Below are 22,037 nucleotides of genomic sequence, written 5' to 3' on the forward strand. Positions count from 1 at the left end.
CTCAACGATTGAATAAGTGGCATCTTACCTCCATCTTTAAAATAAGAGACTATAGTTGTAGTTTAGAAAGAGACCTAGGTTCTTGTTTATAGATCTTTTCTCAATATAATTTGACAAAATGGCACTTCATTAGGGTTGATGCTGGATTCTTAGCTATTGGGACCCACTTTTGGATGGGTCCCAACTAAAGGTACCCTATTTAATGAGTTCAAGCATCATGTTCGGTTAACATCTGTAGAGCAACATTTTAATATCAACTGGTACATTTCTTTACAGCCCAATTAAATGCAGAACAATCAAAGGGTTTGGCCCACACACAAATGTTCTGGGTAAGAGCTCATTTATTCCATGTCACCTCAGAATTCTGAAACAAATGAGTATCGGAACGAGCCACTTGGACTAATTTGAAAGTTGAAACTGGAGGGAATTTTGTTCCTGCTGCTCCTCCAAATGGACTACAGGAGGACTATCTTGGAAGCATGACACCAATGGCAGAGTTGTCCCAATGTAACTGGTATTCCCCAAAACAACCCAAACCCATTAATTCACTCTCACCGGAAGGGTTATCTCTACAAATAACTGTAATAAAAGCTTAAGCTTCTGAATTTATCAATAAGGGAGCGTTCTTTTTTCAGATTTTGAGAGGGGGAAAAGATGGTTCCCATTGACTAAGAATTGTATATTCTTTTTTCAGATTTATGTGGGGATCAGAGAAAGTTTATTTTCTTAGGTATCATTTACTTGAGTGAGTGATACCCATCTCCTAGGTGGATAAATAACTTTCCCACATAGGGGGAAGTTGGCAACACTTGAATGGGACACAAATGCCCTTTTTAATAATGGATTTTTATGGTTAAAATGGACATTACCTTATTTACATGGGAAGTAAAAGAATTGGTAAATGCACTTACCTGGATACATAAGTATTTCCCAAGAAAAAACTTATCCAGATAACTGCAATTATCCCAAATAAATAATTTACCAAAAAGCAAACAGGGCCTAAGAATCTGCTAACCAGACATCACTGTAGGGGCTACACTTTGAATCATCCCCCTTGTCAATAGCAGAAAGTGATATATCATGGATTTCATTTTTCTTTTTGTCAGGAATTAAATGCTGAATTTTGGTTGCACAATCTTGTTCCAACGGGCCGTGGCCCGTGGTTCAGAAGCTATATTAAGAGTAAATGGACTCAACCATTGTTAGTCCAAAGCCAAAGACAAATGTTCACACCTTTCCTAATACGCATCTGGTCTAGATACCCAGTGACAATGGGTTCGGATTCAAACTCAGGCAAATTCAAAATTTAGCAAACTCTCAAACCCGTTTGAGAACTTTTCATTCTTAAGAATATACTTTTCCAAGCTCTAGAACCACTGCCTTCGCTAGGAGACCCCGGCCATGTATATTAAAAAGGTGGCTGTTGAGCCAATAGTGCTTATGTTACCATTTTCTTGACCTAATTGATATAGAGCATGTTTTAGAAAAGTTGGTTTCGATTAGTGTTTTTGAACCGTTGTTGATCCGGATGGTTAGGCCGTTTAGCCCCAAAACAATCTAGGCAATCGGTTCTATTTCACCTTTGACTTGGTCCTTGATAAAAAACTATTGATTAGGTCAGCAATTCTCTGACCCAGGCAGTCAAACCGTTGATCCATTCAACAGTTTTTGGTCATTTTTTATTTTAATTATTTATTTATTTTTAAGTTGGAACAAGCCATCTGTTTGAATCGGATGATGGAACTGCTGAACTAAAAACCGATGGGCAAAACAATTCTAGTTCTGGGTTTGTTTTTAAAACCTTAATTTGGATAAAACAATCAAGATGGTCTGTATGTATATAAAAGATTTTAAGTTAAAGGCAATTTTTTTTTTATAAAACAGGACAACTATGTTCTCTTACACATAATACTGCCCAAGTTGAATTAACCCCTTGAGTCTATGAAATAAAAACATTTGGGAAAATGAATCAGAGAAGTCGGAAGAACCTGAACCCAACCCGAGGTTTTGGGTTGGATTAGGGTTAGGATTGGGGGTTCAACAGTTTGGGTGGGTTGGATTAGGGTTGACCACAATCAGAACTCACCCCGGCCCAATTTCACCTCCTAACAACAAATTGCCCATGTATGATGTTTATAGTTTATACGGCATTTGATTTGAATGCGTTTGGTCTATGTTGCTCACTATGGAAGGGTTACATATTTAGGTCAGGCCAGGTAGCCGCTTGGAGCAGATGTAGCAATCCAAAATAACTCCACATATAATTCCACATGGCCTTGTATGTGAAAAAAGGTGTTGGACCCACATTCCTCCCTCAGTCATGTGGCAAAAAAATCATATTTGTTCACTTTATTCATTTTAAAGATGAATAAGTCGTAGAAATATTATCCCTTGGGCTCAGTTTGAAAGAAGTATAAATGCAAATTTGTAGAGTGTAAAACCTTGTATTTTATATTATTTTGTATGTATTTGCACTGTACATATTTGTATTTGTATTCCTTCCAAACTGGGTTCAATTTCAAAAGAGTGTAAATTAATACAAATATATACAATGCAAAACCTTATATTTTGTATTGCTAAATCTGTATTTATATTTTATATATTTGTGTTTGCATTCCTTCCAAACTGAGCCTTAAATAAAGATACAAACAAAAATAATAAAAAAATGTAGACACTGGATAGAGAATGGAATGGAGGGCTACTGGTAATCTGCTATGGTATGGTATGTTAGAGACTGGAGTTATTACAAGCTATAACAAAGTCCTGTAGTAGTGTGAAAATTTTCATGAGGATTGCTAAGAATTTCAGTTAAGGTTCTAAATATTGACACAGGCCAATATTTATTTTCATGTTTTACTTTTTTTTTTTTGAAATTAGTTCAGATGGATCGATTTAAGCCCAACTACCCTCTGAACTAGTGACTGTCCCGATACAACCCTTGTAAGAACATATTGAAAAGCCACTGGCATGATATATATCAGCCAATATGAGCCGATACGTAGACACTTTGAACCTTGATTCCATTAACACTAAGTCACAAGCTTCAATTCCTATGACTCTATGAGACACCACAAACCAAGGCCACTTGATGGCTCCCAAAATGTCAAACCAAGCAGAAGGCTAACCTCCCCAGTCCCGAGTAAGGTGTCAAGGGGAAATGGCTGGAATCTACGAGGAAATTTCTTAAACAATAATGCACTTCATATGCATGATATCCGCAAAGCAAGGATGCCAATTTCCAAGAAGTAAAATTTTATGCAGTTTCTCATCTCAGGAATTGTTAAATCTAGTTTTATATATTAAGGGTTTGTCTTTTTGTTTTCTTTTTCTTTTGGGCAGGGTTGTGTGGTTTATGAAGTGTGATTTTGTTTTAGGTTTTGGGGCAAGGCAGGTTACGTCTTTTCCTGTAATTTACCTTATTTTCGGAGTTGATTAATTAATAAAATTTTAAGATGACTGTCCCTCTATTTGGGTAAAATTTGGGGTTAAAGAAAAAGATGCCAATTTCAAAATAATCCATTATTTATTTATTTATTTGTGTTTTTCTAAGCTGCAACTCAATTGCTTTGAGCTTGTATCGTCCAAATGAAAGGTATGATAATTCATCATTAGACCATCTTTCAATGTTATCCGAGTAATTAAAATAATATACGACTTATTTAATTTGAGGGCTAGATTTCATTGAAATGAACAGTGTTATATATGAAATTTCAATCAAAAATAAAATAAATATTAATAAAACGAGTAGATCTATCAAAATCATTGATCCATGCTTATATCAATAATTTCTTCCAAAAAAATGCTTATATTTATTGGAAATGCCAAAAAAAAAAAAATAACAGAATAATTATCTTAGTAACTAGAATTATAAATTTGCATATGATATGTATCTTTGACATTCTAATGGATATATATTAAATGAAGGCTATGTATTTATACAAATCATTAATTAATATTTTAGTTTATAATTTATTATTTACAAAAATAAATATAAGAATTTAAGATTAAATTGTTGACATACAAAGTAAAAATAATAGAATAAAAAATAATATATTTTGTAATTAAACTTTAATAGTTGCATATAATTTGTCTTGGATCTTTATATTCTCTTGAAAGTAATACATTCTGTAATTATTAATTATTAATTAATAATCTAACTTAAACAAATAGGAACAATTTAATGGTTTTAAGCATATAGTAAATTTTAAAAATCTATATAGTATGTTTCTTGAATTAATGCATTATTAGTAAAGTTGTATGATCTCTTGCAATCAAGGTATAAAGTAGCGATATGTATCTTACGATGCGTATCATTTTTTTAAAGTAACCAAAATGCTATTTAATGAGAGTATTTAGACCCTTCTAAATGCCTAGGCTAATATATGTATTTCTAGAATTTTCAAACTGAAAAAAAAAATGTATCAATTGTTAAATCCTTGGTTATGTGATTTTTACATATCCATTGTATTAGTACTTTGAAGTTTGAATCATGTTCATTATATAGATTAAAATGTATTTCTTCAATTATGTATTTGGTGGGTTTGTGGGAATTTCTGTGATGTATCCAAAGCTGGGTTGGGCTGTGTGAAAGTCAAAGCAGAGATGATAATTTAATCCTCAAAAAAAAATTCATTTATGCTTTGGGCTTTGTGGAAATGCAGAAATCAGAAAACTTTCTCTAATATTTCTACTCCTTCTTTGTTCATTAAGATGGCTTGGAGGCAAGTCATTTGGAAGAGCCATTAAGACGGGATCCATTAAAATCAATTTTGACGCCTCTTGTGTGGATGGGAGGTGTTTTATTGCAAGCATTGCAAGAGACTTCTCCAGAAATGTTCTTGACATTAAAGGTTATAAATTAGGCTACACCACCATCAACGTTGCTGAGGCTTGGGCTGCATGGCAAGCACATAATCTTGCTCTTAATTTCAAAGACACCCCATCATCATTGAAGGCGATTCAAAGCCGGCCATTTCTTGTTTCAACGGTCCACATCCCCCCGTGGCATTTAACAAGCATAATTTCTAGCTGTAAGGAGCTCGTGGATGCTTTTAACCTGTGGATCTCTTACCACCATGTCTTCCAAGAGGCAAATCAAGTGGCAGATCTTTTAACCCACTTAGCGCTAGAGAACTCAGGGGACTCCCTCTCTTGACCCCTCTATTCTTCCCTCTAGTTTGTCTCTTCATTTGTTTTGCAGACTCGTGGGATGTGCTACCCCCCGTCTTGTGTAGCAATTTTCGATTTTCATAAAAAAAAAAGTAGAACAAACCTTGAACCATCCTTGAACTGACCCTGCACAATTTGTTATAGGGTAGGGTCTGGTTCCAAATTCTCGGAACTGACCCACACCCACGCCGGTTCCAAGGTCTAAGGATTTTACCTTACCTGAACCAACCCAATGAACCAGCCTTGAAACTGAATTTTCCTTGAAATAAACCCCAAAATACTTTTGAACATGTGAAGATTTAAATCAAAGAACTCATGGTTACAAAAGGCGACCATTGAGTTAAGTGATTTGATCATTTGTTTTCATTTTAATATTTGAATGTGTATAAAGAGTAATGTAAAAGTTAATATTTACAAAATTTAAATTATAATGATAAGTTTTAAATAATACATTAATATATCATGATAATCTACATATTAAATTACGCAATTTCATCTATGAAGATAATGCAAGTTTTAAACTAGATATTATATTTATTGAAATTCAAGTTTTTATAAGAATATGTTTCATTTTTTAAGGGGATAGTAAAGATCGAGGATAGATTTTGGAACCGACCCATATAAAGTAGGTTATAAGTTCTGCTATAGAACCAAACTGAACCAACCCATGCTCACCCTTAAAGTGGATTATTTGGAATGAAAGGTGCAATCGTATATATGAAGGTAAGAGTTCCTCATGGAAATTAACTACTATCATTATCAACCTTCTCAGCTTGTTTGTTCTTAAGGCTGCATTTGTTTGCGATACAAATGCAAATACATATTCTACATATATATATATATATATATATATACTTTCTCTTCGGTCCATGGATGCAAAATGATTCATAGACCATAGATGTAAACCCATCTTGTTTTCTTGTTTGTTTCAAATCTATGCAAAAGGCAGTACGGCTCTCTTAATCAACAAAATAAAGAAACCTTTTTATATCGATATTCGAAAAATACAATTTTATATCCATCAAATGGTTACAGTAATGCACTTTCTCATGATACGAAAATGTTTAAAAAAAGGAGAAAAAATAAAAACAGTTTTCCTCAATCGTTGCACCTTTGTGTGGTAAATAGACACTCAAATTCAAACAAAAGGTACAGAAATAACCCAATTCAACGTTTGTATTACAAACAAATGCAGCCTAATTTGCTTAATATTCCTATCAAAACTATAAAGGGAGTGAAAGCCCAGGCATCATCCTTGTTACTTGCCTGGAGTAAACTGAGCAGTCGGGAGATGGGATGTTTATACAATAAATAGTTGAAACTTGGAACCCGTTGGATCAGCATAATTTTGAAGTTGTAACACATCAAACAAGCATCAAGCTTCTTTGGATATACAAACGATTGATAAAAGAATATTCAAGGCATTTGCAAAGGGTCACCGAAAGCCAAAATAAATTTAAGGCAAGGAAATAAATTGGGGAAAAATAATGCTTAGAAAAACATTCCAAGGTTAGAAAAGATACTTCAGCAATTACTATACAGATAATAAATAACATCTTCCATCCAACCATTATCCGCAGAACAACAATTTCATGCATCTGGATATTGAGCATTTTGAACCTTTGGGCTTGCAGAAACATCCTGCGCATTTGGGCTTGCAGAAACATCCTGTGCATTTGGGTCGCCTGAAACATTTGGGCTTGCAGAAACATCCTGTGCATTTGGGCTGCCTGAAACACCCAGTGCATTTGGGCTTGCAGGAACATCCTGGGCATTTAGGCTTACAGAAACATCCTAAGCATTTGGGTCGCCAGAAACACCCTGTGCATTTGGGCTTGCAGAAACATCCTGGGCATTCGGGCTTGCAGGAACATTCTGGGCATTTTGGTCGCCAGAAACACCCTGTGCATTTGGGCTTGCACAAACATCCTGGGCATTTGGGCTTGCATGAACATCCTAGGCATTTGGGCTTGCACAAACATCCTGGGCATTTTGGTCGCCAGAAACACCCTGTGCATTTGGGCTTGCACAAACATCCTGGGCATTTGGGCTTGCATGAACATCCTAGGCATTTGGGCTTGCACAAACATCCTGGGCATTTTGGTCGCCAGAAACACCCTGTGCATTTGGGCTTGCACAAACATCCTGGGCATTTGGGCTTGCATGAACATCCTAGGCATTTGGGCTTGCACAAACATTCTAGACATTTTGGCCACCGGAAACATCCTGAGCATTTGGGAATGCAGAAACATCCTGAGAATTTGGGTATGCATCCACATTCTGAGCATTTGGGAAGGCAGGAACATCCTGGGCATTTGGGAACACAGGAGCATCCTAGGCATTTGGGAAGGCAGAAACATTCCGAGCATTTGGGTAGGCAGAAACATCCTGGGCATTTAGGTAGACAAAAGCAATCTGGGCATCCGCATTTGGGTTGGCAGAAACATCCTGAGCATGGGCATTTGGGTTGGCAGAGACACTGTGAGCATCCGCATTGGGGTTGGCAGACACAATCTGGGCCTGGGCATTTGGGTTGGCAAGCACAATCTGGGCGTGGGCATTTTGGTTGGCAGACACATTCTGGGCCTGGGCATTTGGGTTGGCAAACACTATCTGGGCGTGGGCATTTTGGTTGGCAGACACAATCTGGGCCTGGGCATTTGGGTTGGCAAACACAATCTGGGCGCGGACATTTGGGTTGGCAGACACAATCTGGGCGTGGACACTTTGGTTGGCAGACACATTCTCTGCTTGGGCATTTGGGTTGGCAGACACAATCTGGGCGTGGACACTTCGGTTGGCAGATACATTCTGGGCCTGGGCATTTGGGCTGGCAGACACAATCTGGACCTGCACATTTAGGCTGGCAGACACAGTCTGGGCCTGCACATTTGGGTCGGCAGAGACAAACCGACCCTAGGCATTTGGGCTGGCAGACACAATCTGGACCTGCACATTTAGGCTGGCAGACACAGTCTGGGCCTGCACATTTGGGTCGGCAGAGACAAACCGACCCTAGGCATTTGGGTTGACACAAACAGTCTGAGCATGGACATTTGGCTTGGCAGAAACAGTCTAGGCATAAGCATTTTGGTTGGCAGGAAGACTCGGGGCATGACCATTTGGGTAGGCAAAAACACTGGAGGCATGAGCATTTGGGTTGGCAGAAACACTTTGGGCACTTGGGTCGCCAACATCTAATTCCACAGCACCTAATTGAATTCTTCTTTTGACGGAGACTCTGCCGAATCTTTTTTAAGCGGATCTCTGTGGTTATATTTTCCATCTCTTGGATGAACTTGTAGACATGGCGAATGTAGTCAGGGTAGAGCTCCAAATTGCAATGCCCACCTCCCTTGATCCACAGGGGCTCAAATGGTTCTCTAGACAATTGCCATAGACTATTGCCATGGAGCCAATTAACTACATCGTCCTCTGTACCCTGTAAATGTGAACAAACCAATTTAAAGAGTTGCAAGCATGGGAAGAAATGTTGCATTTCAGGAAAAAAAATTGGTTAGAAGAAACATGGAGCAGTATATAAGTTTGAAAAGATCTCTTGTATTGGCACGGTTCAGTACACACCTACAAAAACCATTGGCACATTCAAATAGCAGATACACTATGCTGTAGTTAGTTGTCACATAGATACTAGTACTAGTTTAATGAAGCATGAGTACCAGGTTTCTTTTAATGCATTACAAATTTACAATCATTTGAATATGAAATGCACCAATTTTTTATTGTGACAAGAATGTTCTGCAATTTATGTGAATTGCTAATTCTGAATTTTGATTTGCAACTTCACAAGTTACAATATTGATCACAGATGATTCTTGTATAATTATGGATGATGACACTTCTTATGATGAATTCAGTTCTATATAATTAAATGCAATGGTTTATTATTAGAAATTGAAGAGTAAAATTTCTAATTTCACATAATTTTCTTCTTTTAATGGGATATTCATATATATTTTTTTAGCTTAATTTAATTACTTATTAGTTAAAAACGCATGCCCAGCCGGTTTGCCTTGCATCATGCTTCCACGTTTTAAAACATTGAGCTAAGCCCAACCTTTTTGCATAGGTTGGGCTTACAATTTCAGACTTTGGCTTGAACCTGACCAAAGTTGTGATGGAGTTTAGGATAGGGATGGCAAATTTCCCCATAAAACCGGGCCCTGCCCTGAATCTCCAATCTTAAACAAGGATGGGGTTTGCATATAATTGTCTAAATCTGGTGGTAAATTATTAAAATACCCTAGGTTTAATCTTAATTTCTAAAATACCCTAGACTTTTCCCCAAATTCCTAAAACCCTAGGATCTCATAATCCAATTTCTAAAATACCCCTAAATACCCCTAAATTCCCATAATCCTATTTCTAAAACACATTCAGAGTTTTAACATATTTTTAGGCCATTGCCTCAGGGAAAGGAAATTTTGGGGATACCCCATCCCTGATGGGGAGGGGGTGCCCCACTCCAAAACCACCCCATTGACATTCATAGCTTAGGACTAGCAAACTAAGGTTGGTGAAGACAACAACTCTAGAGCAGAAAGGGTGAAGGGTTTCTGGTAAAAGAAGATAGAAGCAGGCCCATGAAGGACTAGAGGCAACAGATAGAGGTGTAAATCGGGCCATGCCGCCCGTGGCTTGTGTGGCCCAACCCACGGCCCGGCCCAGATATATAATATAATATATTATATAAATTATAATTATATAATAATATATAGTATATAATATATTAATAAAATAAACAATTGTTTCCAATTTTATTATACTATTTTATTTAATTATTGTATATATAAACAATTGTATACATCAAAATTCATATAAAATAAAAATATTAAGATTTTTTTTCATTTTTTTAAATAAATAGCTTTGGCCCAGTCCATGGCCCAGCCTAGCTTAAGACTCAACCTATGGACCAGCCTGATGTAGACACTGAAAGGGATTGGAGAAGATCCAAGAAGCAGATATGTCTGCCAGTGAACTCTGTATCACTAGCCACCAAAAAATGACAACCATGCATGTAAAGACAACCCAGGTAACAAAAAAAGAAAAAAAAAAAGACAGATCCAAGCAAAAGCTCAAGGAGTTTGGCAATGCCAGTGCCAATTACATTACTGAAGAAGACGATTTAAGCAAGCATTTCTCCAGAGGAACTTGCTATACCAAACAGATGTGGCACAGCTCCATAGGACGAAAAGACCTTGATTCTTGCAACTGAAGTTAATAGAGATTTACAGAATGTCATCCTGTTCATCCATTTCAGCTTGTTATAAACCAGCCCTTTATAAGACCTCTTTTAGATTAGGAGGTAGATGAATGCATTTTCTTTACTAAGAAAACTTGGGGAAGAATACACTAACCACTATGGAAGTGATGTTAAGATGGTGGAAAGAATGCGGCAATGGTCTGTGGAAGATTCTAATATTAAGGGGATTTGCAGCAACATATTACCCAGAGTGTGCAGGAGTTTGCATGGTTGGTGACTTTAGAAGACAAATGACACTTGTTCATTGAAAAAGAGAGGCTCTAAAATGATAAGTAAATGCTACATGTGTAATAAAAGCAAAGAAGACAAAGGGCACTTGTTCATTGCATGCAAGGGTCAACTTTTCAATGGAGGTTCTTCTCTTGTTTAGACAAGTCTTTCATCTTCACAATCCAGATGAAATTTTTGTGGGCCAAATATTCATGGAAGCAAGAAGGCAAAACAAATTGCATTGGAAAGACCTGGTTTTGGTTCAAGAGAACAAGAAAAAGAGGAGAATCAATATTTACGGTGACTTTGTTTACTAGTGAACAAGATAAGTACTTCTTTGGAAACATTTCTCCCATGAAGTAGTTATGTACATAATACAGATAATCAGCATAATGACTGTCAAGACTATTAACTGTTAATATAAGAAATGCCTAATTGCTGATCAGTTCTTTCTGGTCAATACATAAGATTTACTGAGAGATGTGATCTTAAACGCATTTATATGCTCATCAATCTAGAATTTGCAGTTGACTGATACCACCAAAACTTTACATTTTTTATCAATACCATTAAAATTGTACATCTTCAAGCCTAATCATGTAATCTTTAAATTTGGCAAAGGGAATGCTTATGGCATCCAAATCATATCTTCTTACTGTACAACCAAAACAGTAGACCAAATGGTTAGGTTCATATAAGAAGTCTATGTTGCCCAGGTCAGACAAAGACAACTGGACAAGGGACCAGACATGTAAAGGTATCAAGGTATTAAGGTATTAAGGTATCACAGTTATAGGTTGATCCATGTAAAATTTTCCTAAGCAATGCCCTACCATCCAGTGTAATCAGCACATTCCCCACATGCTTGATGGTAAACATGCAGTACTAAATAAAATACACTTGAACTAGGTCCTTTTTCCCATTATGCAAAATGGTCATCAAGTTTATGACAACCTATTACTCAAAGTGAAGCATGCAATCCTTCATTCTAACTCATGTTCTGAGAAACAGATCAAAAACTGGAAGCATGAATCTGTAGAACCATGAATAGAAAGAAGTACTTACATGGATAACAAGCACTGGCGACTTCACCTTTTGAATTTTGTTTATGTTCTGCATCGTTTATGCATAAGCATAATTAGTAGGCTCAAGCATAAAACTCTATGAAGTGTAAATATGAAGCAACTACCAACCATGTGGACAGTGAAGTCTACCAGTAGGATGACAGTATAACAGGCAAAAATATATGGAGCAGGGAATTAGGATGTTTTCTATGCTACAAGAGTCGAACCAATTGGATAACCGAGACCATATCCTTTACAGAAAGCCTTTTCAAATGATATAGACGGTCAACTGATGCTGTGACATACCACCTGACAAATGGTAGTATGGTTATTAATGTTTATAAAAACAACAGATCCACTCCATCACCCTAATTATAATAACCAAAGAGTGGAATTATCCGTCTTAGTTGTATACTGCATCTGATTGGCTTCTTGAAGGACTTGGCCTCACCAAAAGCATCATCAAGAAAAACTATGATAAAAGAAAATCCATTTAATGCTGATGGCCATGTTCTGGTCAAAATGAATTGTCTGGGCCAGAGGATCAAATCCCATTACCTGATGCTTGTGTGCAGTGCAAATTGATATAATCAGCCAAGAACCCTTACCTCACAGGTAATCCAGGTTTACCATCTTTAAATAATAATGGCCAAGATGATCTACTCACCTTATAAATGTCAAAGCAGCATGTGAAATTCACATGACACAGCACACGAAGGCCAGAAAGTATAGCACTGTGGAGAATCACGCCCCTCAGCCTAGGTAGTCGAGCTGCCAAGTGCAATGTTGGCCCACTTCCAACTGATTGCCCATACAAAATCAAGTCTTCCTGACTTATTCCATACTCAGTCTGAAGACACTCATATGCTGCCTCTATGTCTGCATAAGTGTCGGCTTCACTTGGCTGAATTACATAAACAAAACACAATATTGAATACATGATTCAATTTACAAGATACAAAGCAGTATTCTAACTAATAATGAAGGCTGAACAACATCAGTATTGATGGCCATCCATAACTACCAACTCAAAGAAAGTATCAGCAGGGATGCTCAACTAGTGCACCAGTCCAAGTAGCACATTGAGTAGAGTTTGATTCACCACTTCCATGGACAGCAACACAGATATCTTCAAGAAAAATGTTGACCAGATTAGATGGTTTTATATGTAACCATCTATATGTAGATAGCCATATTCATTCCACAACCTTTCCAGTGTTTTAAAACCGTGAAGAGCAACTAAACTACTAAAGTACGAGGGGTTCCTAGCACTGGATGTCCAAGGAAAAAAAGCATGGTGCAGGCCAAAACAGAGTGAGGTTCCACTTTTGAAAAAAAAAATCAAAAGAAAATTTTAATACAAAAGAACATGAAAATATAAATTATGAAAAGAATATAATACTTCAAAAAATGTATTAGCTCAATTAGCAAGACCATAGTTATCAAGGGGGGCAGCTAAGACAATGTAACAGGGCCCCACACACCACCTTGATGTTAACTGGTTGGACAGGAGCCAAGGTGCCACCTGGGCACCAATTGGGTAGTGATTTTTGACAGGTAAAGGCTATTTATTTAATATGATCCATATTGGCATCTCTCATATTTTTGGTTAATATTTCCAGTTTCTTAAATTTCATTTAGCAAAAAATAATCAAGATGCATTTAAAATCATGAATTTTCATGTAGTAAGAATCAAACAAATAAGTAAAGCAACAAACCAATTGCATGAATTATAACATATATATGACTTTACATATTGTGGAGACACAAAAATAAATTAACTAAATGCAGTGCAGAACATATCATACGGCACCAACCTTGCCTCTTCCATTGCCCAGAGCCCCATAGAAAGCACCTTGTCACCTAAGGTTTTGTTTGGTTTGACAGAAAATAAGAGAAAGAGAATGTTGAGGTAAAGTTCTTGAGGAATTCGATTAAGGATCGCCATAACAATAATGGGTTAGAACTTGGAACATCATGTTATTAGAAAGAAGATCATAGCCTTGTGTATTAAGTACTATATAGGCCAAACTCTTTAAACTCTAAACTCTAAACATCATAGGTACAACCCACAATATACAAGATACCTACAACACCAACAAGCCAGGCAAGGCACAATTGGCCTCAGGTTAAGTGCACCGCACAAAATAAGCCTTGCCTATGAGCCTAGGCACACACCTTCTACCTTGAACCTCCTAAATCAAATTGAATGTTCAGGATCATCATGATCAGATTGACCTTCTCCAGCAAAACAGATCTTCAAGATTATTTATTTCTTCAAATTGTGGGGCAAACCACCTTTTCTTCCACAGGCTAGTATGCGATTATTTTTTATTTCTTCGTATTCTAATGCAGATTTGGTCCCCCATAAGAGGACAGTGCTATATGCTAGACCTAGTTAGCCGATTAGTAGGATTAGAATAGGAGGAAAGCACACAGGGCCCGGCCTACTGGCTTGGACAGAGTGGAGAGCCTGCTTCCTCCACAATGAGAGGGATGCCAACTGACAACTTAGAATACACAGTAGTTGTGCCATTAAGCCCATTATACATCTTTCTTATATTTCCAGTTTTCAACTTCCAAAGATTCATCTCAAGAAGGTGGAACAGTCCTTTAGTTTTCAAATGAGTGCTATTTTGTCTTTTCTATTTCTTTATGCATCTGTTTTTCCTTCAAAAATATGGGTAAATAGAGAGAAAAACAACAGGTCAGATAAGAATATCTAATGACTGGGTAGAAGGAATTCAACTGCCTACCTTACCAGTAGAGGCCCCATACCCCGAATAATCATACCTGCAGATGATAACCAGGGAAATATAAAACAGATATACCAATCGTTCAGATTCCAGTATTAAAAATTTGAAGAAATTTGGGATAGTAATAAGTAATAAAAGCAGGGGAATAAAAACCAAATGTCATCAGAAAACTCCTAAAAAATATGGAAATTTTTCGCATACCAGAAAATTATACAACCAAGAATCCCCTTGAAATGGAGATAAAAGGCATCCTAAACAGAAGAAAAAGGAAAATGGGAATTGCCTCTAATAAATAAAATAAATAAGAAAAAAAGAAACCCAAATGGAAATATTTCACCAATTAAAAATCACTTATTATGTCAATCAAGTCCATTTACATGCTGAAACAATAAGTAGATCTGTACAGAAAAAAAAAAATTGATCAAAATAATACTATAACGATATGAAATAATGACTTCAAAACCCCAAATAAAAAACAAAAAGATAAAAAAAAAATGTAAAGAAAAGAAAAGCTACTATCAAGAAAATCCCAAGCTAGTTAAAAAGTACGATAAAGCAAATAGTGCACGTTTCCAAGACCCAAAACACAGAAAGACAGCTTGACAAAAAGTAAAAGACTGCCACAATATGTTCCGAAAACAAATCCTCTAAAAACATCACAAATAGCAATAACAAATCTAACTAAACCCAGAAGCCCATCTCATCATCTCACACAAATAAAAATCTAGACACCTGTGATGGTCTCAAATAGAAATCCAGAGAAAAGATCTCAATAAAACCTAAAGTTAGTATCAACAAAGAAACGCTGAAATAAAAAGAACCCAAAAGGAATCTATGCTTTCAAAACAAAACCCATCAACCATAAAGATGAAAATTTTCAAAAAAAATCACTAAAAATAAGTAAAGGGTTGTTAAAGGCAAACTAACCCCATGATGTTAACCCTGAGATTGACTTTAAGCTGCACGAAGAGCTCATAGAGCTGTCCAAGGTCGACTGCATTGCCGTGGGAGTAAAGCAGTGTTAGTCGAGCATAAGGATTCCTGAGGTAGAAAGCAACGATCTTGTTACCCCGCTTGGTCTTAACCAGCCGGACGTCCAAGGAGGCATCGTCATGAGGGATTACAGAAGACTTCACCACCACCTTTCCACCTTCCTCCTGCTTCGGCACCTGGTAAGTCGCTGGCCGTGGCGGGAAGAATGCAAACTTCGCCGCCAGACGCGAAACAGGACACCCCATTCCCCCCAAGAACATCGATAAGAACACAACTCATTGACAAAACAGGAAATCCAATTGCATGTGTAGAATGTATAGAGACAGGGAGGACTTATTAGTTGAACCTTTGAAGCTGCAGAAGCACTGCTCTTCTTCTTTGTTTTCTTATGGGGTTTTCAAGAGAGGTCTCTGGGGTGAAGTGAAGAGTAAAGAAGGAAGTGTTTTTGGGTTTTTCAGTGCTCTTGTTGTTGATGGAGAGAGAGAGAGAGCAGATGCAGAGTAGCCAGTGTTTTAAAATTGAAAATTTTCCTTTCTTTTTTTGACCTGTCTGTCAGCTGTCTATCTATCTCTGTGTGAAATGAGATGAGAGGTGTTAGTTTTTTTTTTTTTTTTTATTTAAGGAGAGGATGGTGGTGGTGCAGTTGCAGGTGGAGCCGTGGAGGAGGAGCTGGTGATGGTGGCAGGAAGGGAAAAGACAAGGGGAGTTCAGAGTGAAGACTGCAAAGCTCATAGCCTCTTATACTGCCTTAACTTCGAAAACTGACTTCATTCATTTGTCAGTTTGAAAAACATTGGCAAACCATTTTATTTTTCTCGGCCCACGATATTTCGGTGCTGAAATAATTTATCGTCGCTCTGTCGTTTACATCGTCGAGATTCGAGAACCGGATGGTTTTCCTTTTTTCTTTATTTTGTTTTTAAAACCAACGAAATTTCGGCCCAGGAGACGAAAGTCTCGGTAACACCCCCAGCCCCCAGGCGCCAGGCCCCCCCCCCCACCCCCCACCCCCCACCCGTGTTTCCCTATCTCAATCCTAGTAACTAGGAAGAGATATTTACACGTCCCAAAGCATTAGCATCCCACGTAGCAGACTACGTGGCACTTCAAAGTAGCCAACGTGGAAATCTATGCACATGCTTATGTGCAAATTGCAACATACCTGCCACGTCACAAATCAAACATTTTTGGGCCTTAGCATTTGCTCGTTGTATGAGTTGCCTAGTCATCATCCGTGTGGCATCTCTGAAGGGGTGGACCCCACGTTTGCTACCTCACAGAGGCAGCTCGAAAAGCCGTGGAGTTTGTATGCATTTGGAACTGAATCACCACTCGCGCACAAAGACCATTTTAGAGACCGGATCTACTCCTCACAGAGAGTGCCACGCACATTCTATCATGTATTGGGAACATCTCCCGTATTTTTAAGTTATTATTCATGAGATATATTCTCAATGCATGGTGGATGTACATGTGAGGCCCTCAAGTGTGAGAAGCAGATCCCTTCTCTCCAAGTGGAGCCTTTCATTTGATTATCTGTTGAAACTTGCCACCTCAGATGTATAATGGGGAGATATTTCCTGGTCCTACCCATATAGGAAACATCTCCCCAAACCCAAATAAAGCATGTGCTTGTTAAAAGAGTCGTTCAGTAAAAGATCCATATGGCCCAATAATATTTTATATAGCAGCTTTAGTGCTTTGCAGAATTACAGTAACCCAGGCCACAAGGACCCCACATGTTTACCACATCACAATTTTAGTGATTTACAGTTCTACCATCCACGACCGTATATTTTTTAAGTAGTAATTCAACTAGATTGTCATCTTTTTGTAGATTCTTTCATAAATGATAAATATGATAATTCTTTACTTCTTTTTTCATTGCAATTTCTTCTTCATTCTAGTTCAAATGCTTGAGAGTGTGCAAATCAAACTTCATTTTTGTTTCACTTTTTATCCCAATAACAAATAAAATAAAAGTGAACCAGAATTTGTACTGAATTCATTTGCACTCACATATTTGTGGAATAATGCAAATGAAATTGCACTAAAGAATCGAAGCTGCAAACACCGCAGAGGAGCAGGGTTTTTTTTTTTTTTTTTTTTTGTTGGGTTTAGTGTAAATATCTAAACAACCCAATAAACTTGACATGCGGCAAATTAGTTTGGGGTTCAAAAGGGGTCGGGAGGAAAAACTGAAACCCCAGATACCATAAATTGAGCAAAACTTCAACAAGATAGGATTTGTCTATCTGATGGTCGGGACTGGCAACAAAGACGTCTTCATGTGGCAGAAATAAGTGGGGCCGTGTAGAGAGATTCTCTGCTTTGTAACTGTTATTATGTAAGTGCATATATTTAGGTTTGTGTTTCCTACATTTTTATTCTATCAACACCTGTCACATAATGATTGGTTAGTGCAGGAAATATGATGAACTCCACAATTCAGTACCCCTGAACTTTGTCCTACCAAATGAAAAATGTTGAATGGCTTGGATTAATTCGAAATCAACTTCTATATACTTGATGGAAGTTCAGCCTAAGATTAAGTTTCTCTAGACAACCCACACCTATCTGTGAGATACATAGAAAAGAGCCTAATCTACATATGCTGTATAGGGCTGAAATTTAAAAGCAGAATTGCCTTCCAACATGTGTGGCCCCCACTTTGTTCTTTGTTCTTCCTTGAATAGATTATTGGGTCATTTACAATTTTCTTAACCACTCGCCAGAAATTTGTTCATTAGAAGCAATAAAAGTAATAGGTCATCACGTTGACTTGGACGGTCAAACCATTTGACCCGGGAATTATTCAGGTAATCAGTTCCGTTTTATCCCAAATCCAGTTTTTGGCCAAAAACTGTTAAATGGGTCAATGACCTGTTAATTCGGGTGATCACCATCAACCCATTTAATGGTTTTTGGCCATTTTTTTATTTTCTTTAATTTTTGTTATGAGAATGAATTATCCATTTGAACCATACAATCGAACTATGAACCCAGAAATCAATGGCCAAAACGATTCCATTTCCGAATAATCTTCATGCTAAACCTGACCTGTTGCCATTATTGCATTGAATTAAGATTTGCAAATATAAGCTTATACATACTATTTATGGGATGGGGCGGGGTGGGTTCAATATCCTCTTTATTTGGTTGGATCAAGTCAGGTAGACGCTGGTTCTATTTGGGTTTGCGTTGAGGCAAATCCGCACAGAACCCAACCCATTGACATGTATTAGCTCTACACCCGGTCTTTGGAGTTTTTAATCAATAGACAATAGCATTAAGCCATTAGCATCCAAAGTTGCAATGCTTTAGTTTGAGAAATCAACTATAAATGACTTATTCCGATGAAAAAAAAAAACTATAGTTTTAGTTGTAGTGCAATTTTATTTGTACTAGTACAAATACATAGAAATGCAAATAAAACTTTTTATTTAATTTTGTTTTGGGTTTTATTTTATTCTGCTTCATGTCTTAATTTACTTTATTTATAATGCTATCAAACAAAATAAGCTAAACTTTGAAACAAAAAATTGGTCAGAATTTACAATCAAATCATTTGCACTGTCGCAGTTTTGCATCAGTGCAAATTTATTTGTATTGCAACCAAACACAGCCTAACTGACTTGTTCTATACATGCATGTAGCTAGAGGGTTTTGGTGTTTAAATTTAGTCCATGATCAACTAGAATAAGAAATATAGGGCCCTTTTGGGTCCAAAAATTCTAGTTATGTGAGATCTTTTCAGTCATTCTTCTTCCCTAGCTATGCAACTAACAAAAACAATCTCCAACAATAATAGTAGTAGCAGTGTATAATGACCATTAAGCGTGAACCGGAATTTGCATTTTCAATTTCACTAGTAAAAAAGAAATGCATGGGAGTGCAAATACGAGGGATACAATACTTGTTCATAGGTCAGGCTTTGGACTCGACTTTACATAAAAAAGAAATGCATGGGATGCAATACTTGTTCATAAGTCTGGCTTTGGACTCAACTTTAAACTATTTTGAGCTCTGCCTTCAAGTTGAAACCATTAAAACTTTGACAAAAGCCAAACCTGAGCGAACCATGAACATGTCTATAATGCAAAATGTGAGGCTTTTAATTCAATAGATAAAAAGGTTTAATTGGAATAATTTTTTATGTTACAGTAGCTAAGTTGCACAATAGTAAAATGATGAATATGCATATTTAACTTAATAAATTAAAATATAAAAAAATAATTTGTTACAAACATTTATTAATAGAAAACAACTTTTTTGCCTTAAGAATATCTAAAAAGGGCTTAGGCACAGACATTCAGAGATCTTCTTTATATAAAAGAGGTGGTCCAAAAATGTTCAAAAACACATGTAGAAATAAAAGAAGGGGAATGTGTTAACCCTACAATCAGGTGATGGTCATAGTAAATGTAGAGATTGCTACCACCCCAACATGACATGTGGCAAACAAGCCTTTGGCTATCTGTTGAGCAAGTTGAACTGAAAGGATATGGAATGATGTGAGTTCTAAAGTTCTAACCTGTTCAACAGATGACCTATGGTCAGGTCGTCTTATAGTTATAGCAAAGTCTAGAACCAATACCAGGTTGTAGGGTTAATTGGCAACCCTGACAAAAGAAAAGGTTCACATGCTAGGCTAAAAAGGCCATTAAGGTCCTAACTATTTGAGGTCTGGTAATTTTTTGCTCAAAGCGACTGCTCTCAGCCTCATTACACATATGGTATCTATTTATATGGTAAAAAAATGTAAATAAAAAATGATAAGTAATTCATGTAGTTCTGTTAAGTTGCCTATAAAATCATTGTCAGTATCAGAAGGAAATTATATATCCCTCACCTACTGAGTTCAGAGCTAATTATAACATTTATAGGTCAAATCAAATTTAACCTTTAGGCTATGTTTGTTTTTTGGATTTTGAAAGGGGGAAGCTGGTTAATGGGATTTTTCTTTTTTTTTTTTATCATTGACCTAGAAATTCATGTTCTTTTTTTTTTTTTAGATTTCTGTGGGAACCACAGAAAATGTATTTTCTATGAGTAAGTGATGTCCATCTCCAAGTGGACAAGTAACTTTCCCACTTGGGGGAAAGTTGTCAATACTTGGATGGGACAAAATTGTGTCTTTTAATAATGGTTTTTATGACTAAAACGGTCCTTGTCTTATTTACTAGGAAATAAAAGAACACAAGTAAATGCACTTACTATGATAAGTGTTTCTTGAGAAATATTTACTCGGGTAATTAAGTAGTACATTTATATGGATAAGTAATTTACCGAAAAGCAAACAGGGCCTTAAAGGTTATGAATAATTCAATAGCCATGTTAATTACTTTCTATTAAGTCCTGGGAGGAAATAAGTGCCTAATAATATTAATTAATAAACAAAAGGAATAATTATTTTGCTAGAAGCCTAGAACAAATTACATAGTTTCAACTTAAAATGAGGAAAAGCTTATTCTTTAATTAAGAATTTTAACAATTTCCCCTTATAAAAATGCAAGTATTTTGCACTATGGTCTATTTAAAAAATTGGCCTCGGCAATTGAAGCTATCTTGCCCCAACCATTGTCTTAAAAAGCGACTAGGAAATAGAATTGATTTTTACTCTAGGTCCTAGGTCATCAATTCAACTAATCAGGTCAAATAGGTCAACTCCTAATGCCATAAATAAGATAATAAAAATATTTAAAAACATAGAAAATATTTAAGACTCAGAAAGTACAAGGATAATGCATAAACTTTGCAAAATGAGATATATTCTCATATGAAAATAAAGTCTAACAAATAAAAAGCTATTATTATTATTATTAAATACATCAATTTAATAATAGAAATGTCTAAAATTTCAGAGGAAATGCAGGAACTAGGACACAAATGTGATTTTATTTTTGTAATTTTATTATGGGATATCATCTAAAACTCACCATGAGTTTTATTCTTTAAAACTCACATTTCATTAGCTCTCGGTGAGTGATTATTAACAGAATTTGTCCATATAAGCATTTGGGTATTTTACATGACCTAACTATCCCTAGATGGCCAATCAAGCTTACTAAATATTTTTCATAACAAAATTACCCCTAATAGGAGCCCAAGCCCATAGTAGTAAGGGTGAATTTTCCATCAAAATATTTAATAAGGTTGTTTGATCATTCAAGGGTAGATTGGTCATGTAAAATACTTAAATGCTTATGTAGACAACTTCTATTATGACTAGTAACAGTGGTTTAACAAAAATCTTAATGGAATGTGAGTTTTGGACGATAATACTCATTGACAAGGGGTTTGGAGGTTTTAAAATGTCATGGTGAGTTTAAGAAAAATATGGAAAAGTCATGGTGTGATTTAGATAACATCTCTTTTGTTATTAATTTATAATTAGCCCATGAACACTCAGATGAACTATTCAAAAGTTCAAATGGCCAGCTGGGTTGATGGTTCACTGACCAATTCGACATTTGTTTTCCCTAAAATAGTGGGTTATAGGGTAAATGGAACAGGAAATGTGCCTAGTTTTGGGTTGAACAATTCATCCTCCAAGTCAAC

General features: G+C 36.5%; 1 protein-coding gene across 3 annotated transcripts; it reads right to left on the reverse strand.

The window, feature by feature from the left end:
• Window positions 1–6,646: 6,646 nt before the first annotated feature.
• On the reverse strand, window positions 6,647–16,256 carry LOC148864741 (uncharacterized). Of its 3 annotated transcripts, none has more exons than XM_088974186.1 (5): window positions 15,411–16,256; window positions 14,484–14,520; window positions 12,395–12,631; window positions 11,729–11,776; window positions 6,647–8,611 (listed from the first exon to the last, which is right to left on the reverse strand). In XM_088974186.1, exons 1-5 carry the CDS (start codon window positions 15,734–15,736, stop codon window positions 6,740–6,742), a joined length of 2,520 nt encoding a protein of 839 aa, XP_088830312.1. In that variant the 5' UTR covers window positions 15,737–16,256; the 3' UTR covers window positions 6,647–6,739. The 3 variants fall into 3 exon arrangements, 2 of the variants coding, with proteins under 2 accessions (XP_088830312.1, XP_088830313.1); XR_016108868.1 differs by lacking the exon at window positions 6,647–8,611 and adding an exon at window positions 12,786–12,856 and having other exon boundaries at window positions 15,411–16,179; XM_088974187.1 differs by lacking the exons at window positions 6,647–8,611; window positions 11,729–11,776 and adding an exon at window positions 12,786–12,856 and having other exon boundaries at window positions 12,579–12,631; window positions 15,411–16,179.
• Between the last annotated feature and the right edge of the window lie 5,781 nt (window positions 16,257–22,037).

The sequence above is a fragment of the Nelumbo lutea genome, chromosome 3 (genome assembly GCF_056320005.1).
Source record: "Nelumbo lutea isolate HS-2025 chromosome 3, American lotus-T2T, whole genome shotgun sequence".
NCBI classification, from domain to species: Eukaryota; Viridiplantae; Streptophyta; class Magnoliopsida; order Proteales; family Nelumbonaceae; genus Nelumbo; species Nelumbo lutea.

Coding starts and splice junctions, on each gene's coding strand:
- LOC148864741 (XM_088974186.1), bottom strand. CDS start 15,736: ATGTTCTTGGGGGGAATGGGGTGTCCTGTTTCGCGTCTGGCGGCGAAG. Junction 12,632..14,483: donor ATGGGGCCTCTACTGGTAAG/GTAGGCAGTTGA, acceptor TATGTAATTCAG/CCAAGTGAAGCCGACACTTA. Junction 11,777..12,394: donor GCTGCTTTGACATTTATAAG/GTGAGTAGATCA, acceptor TAAACGATGCAG/AACATAAACAAAATTCAAAA.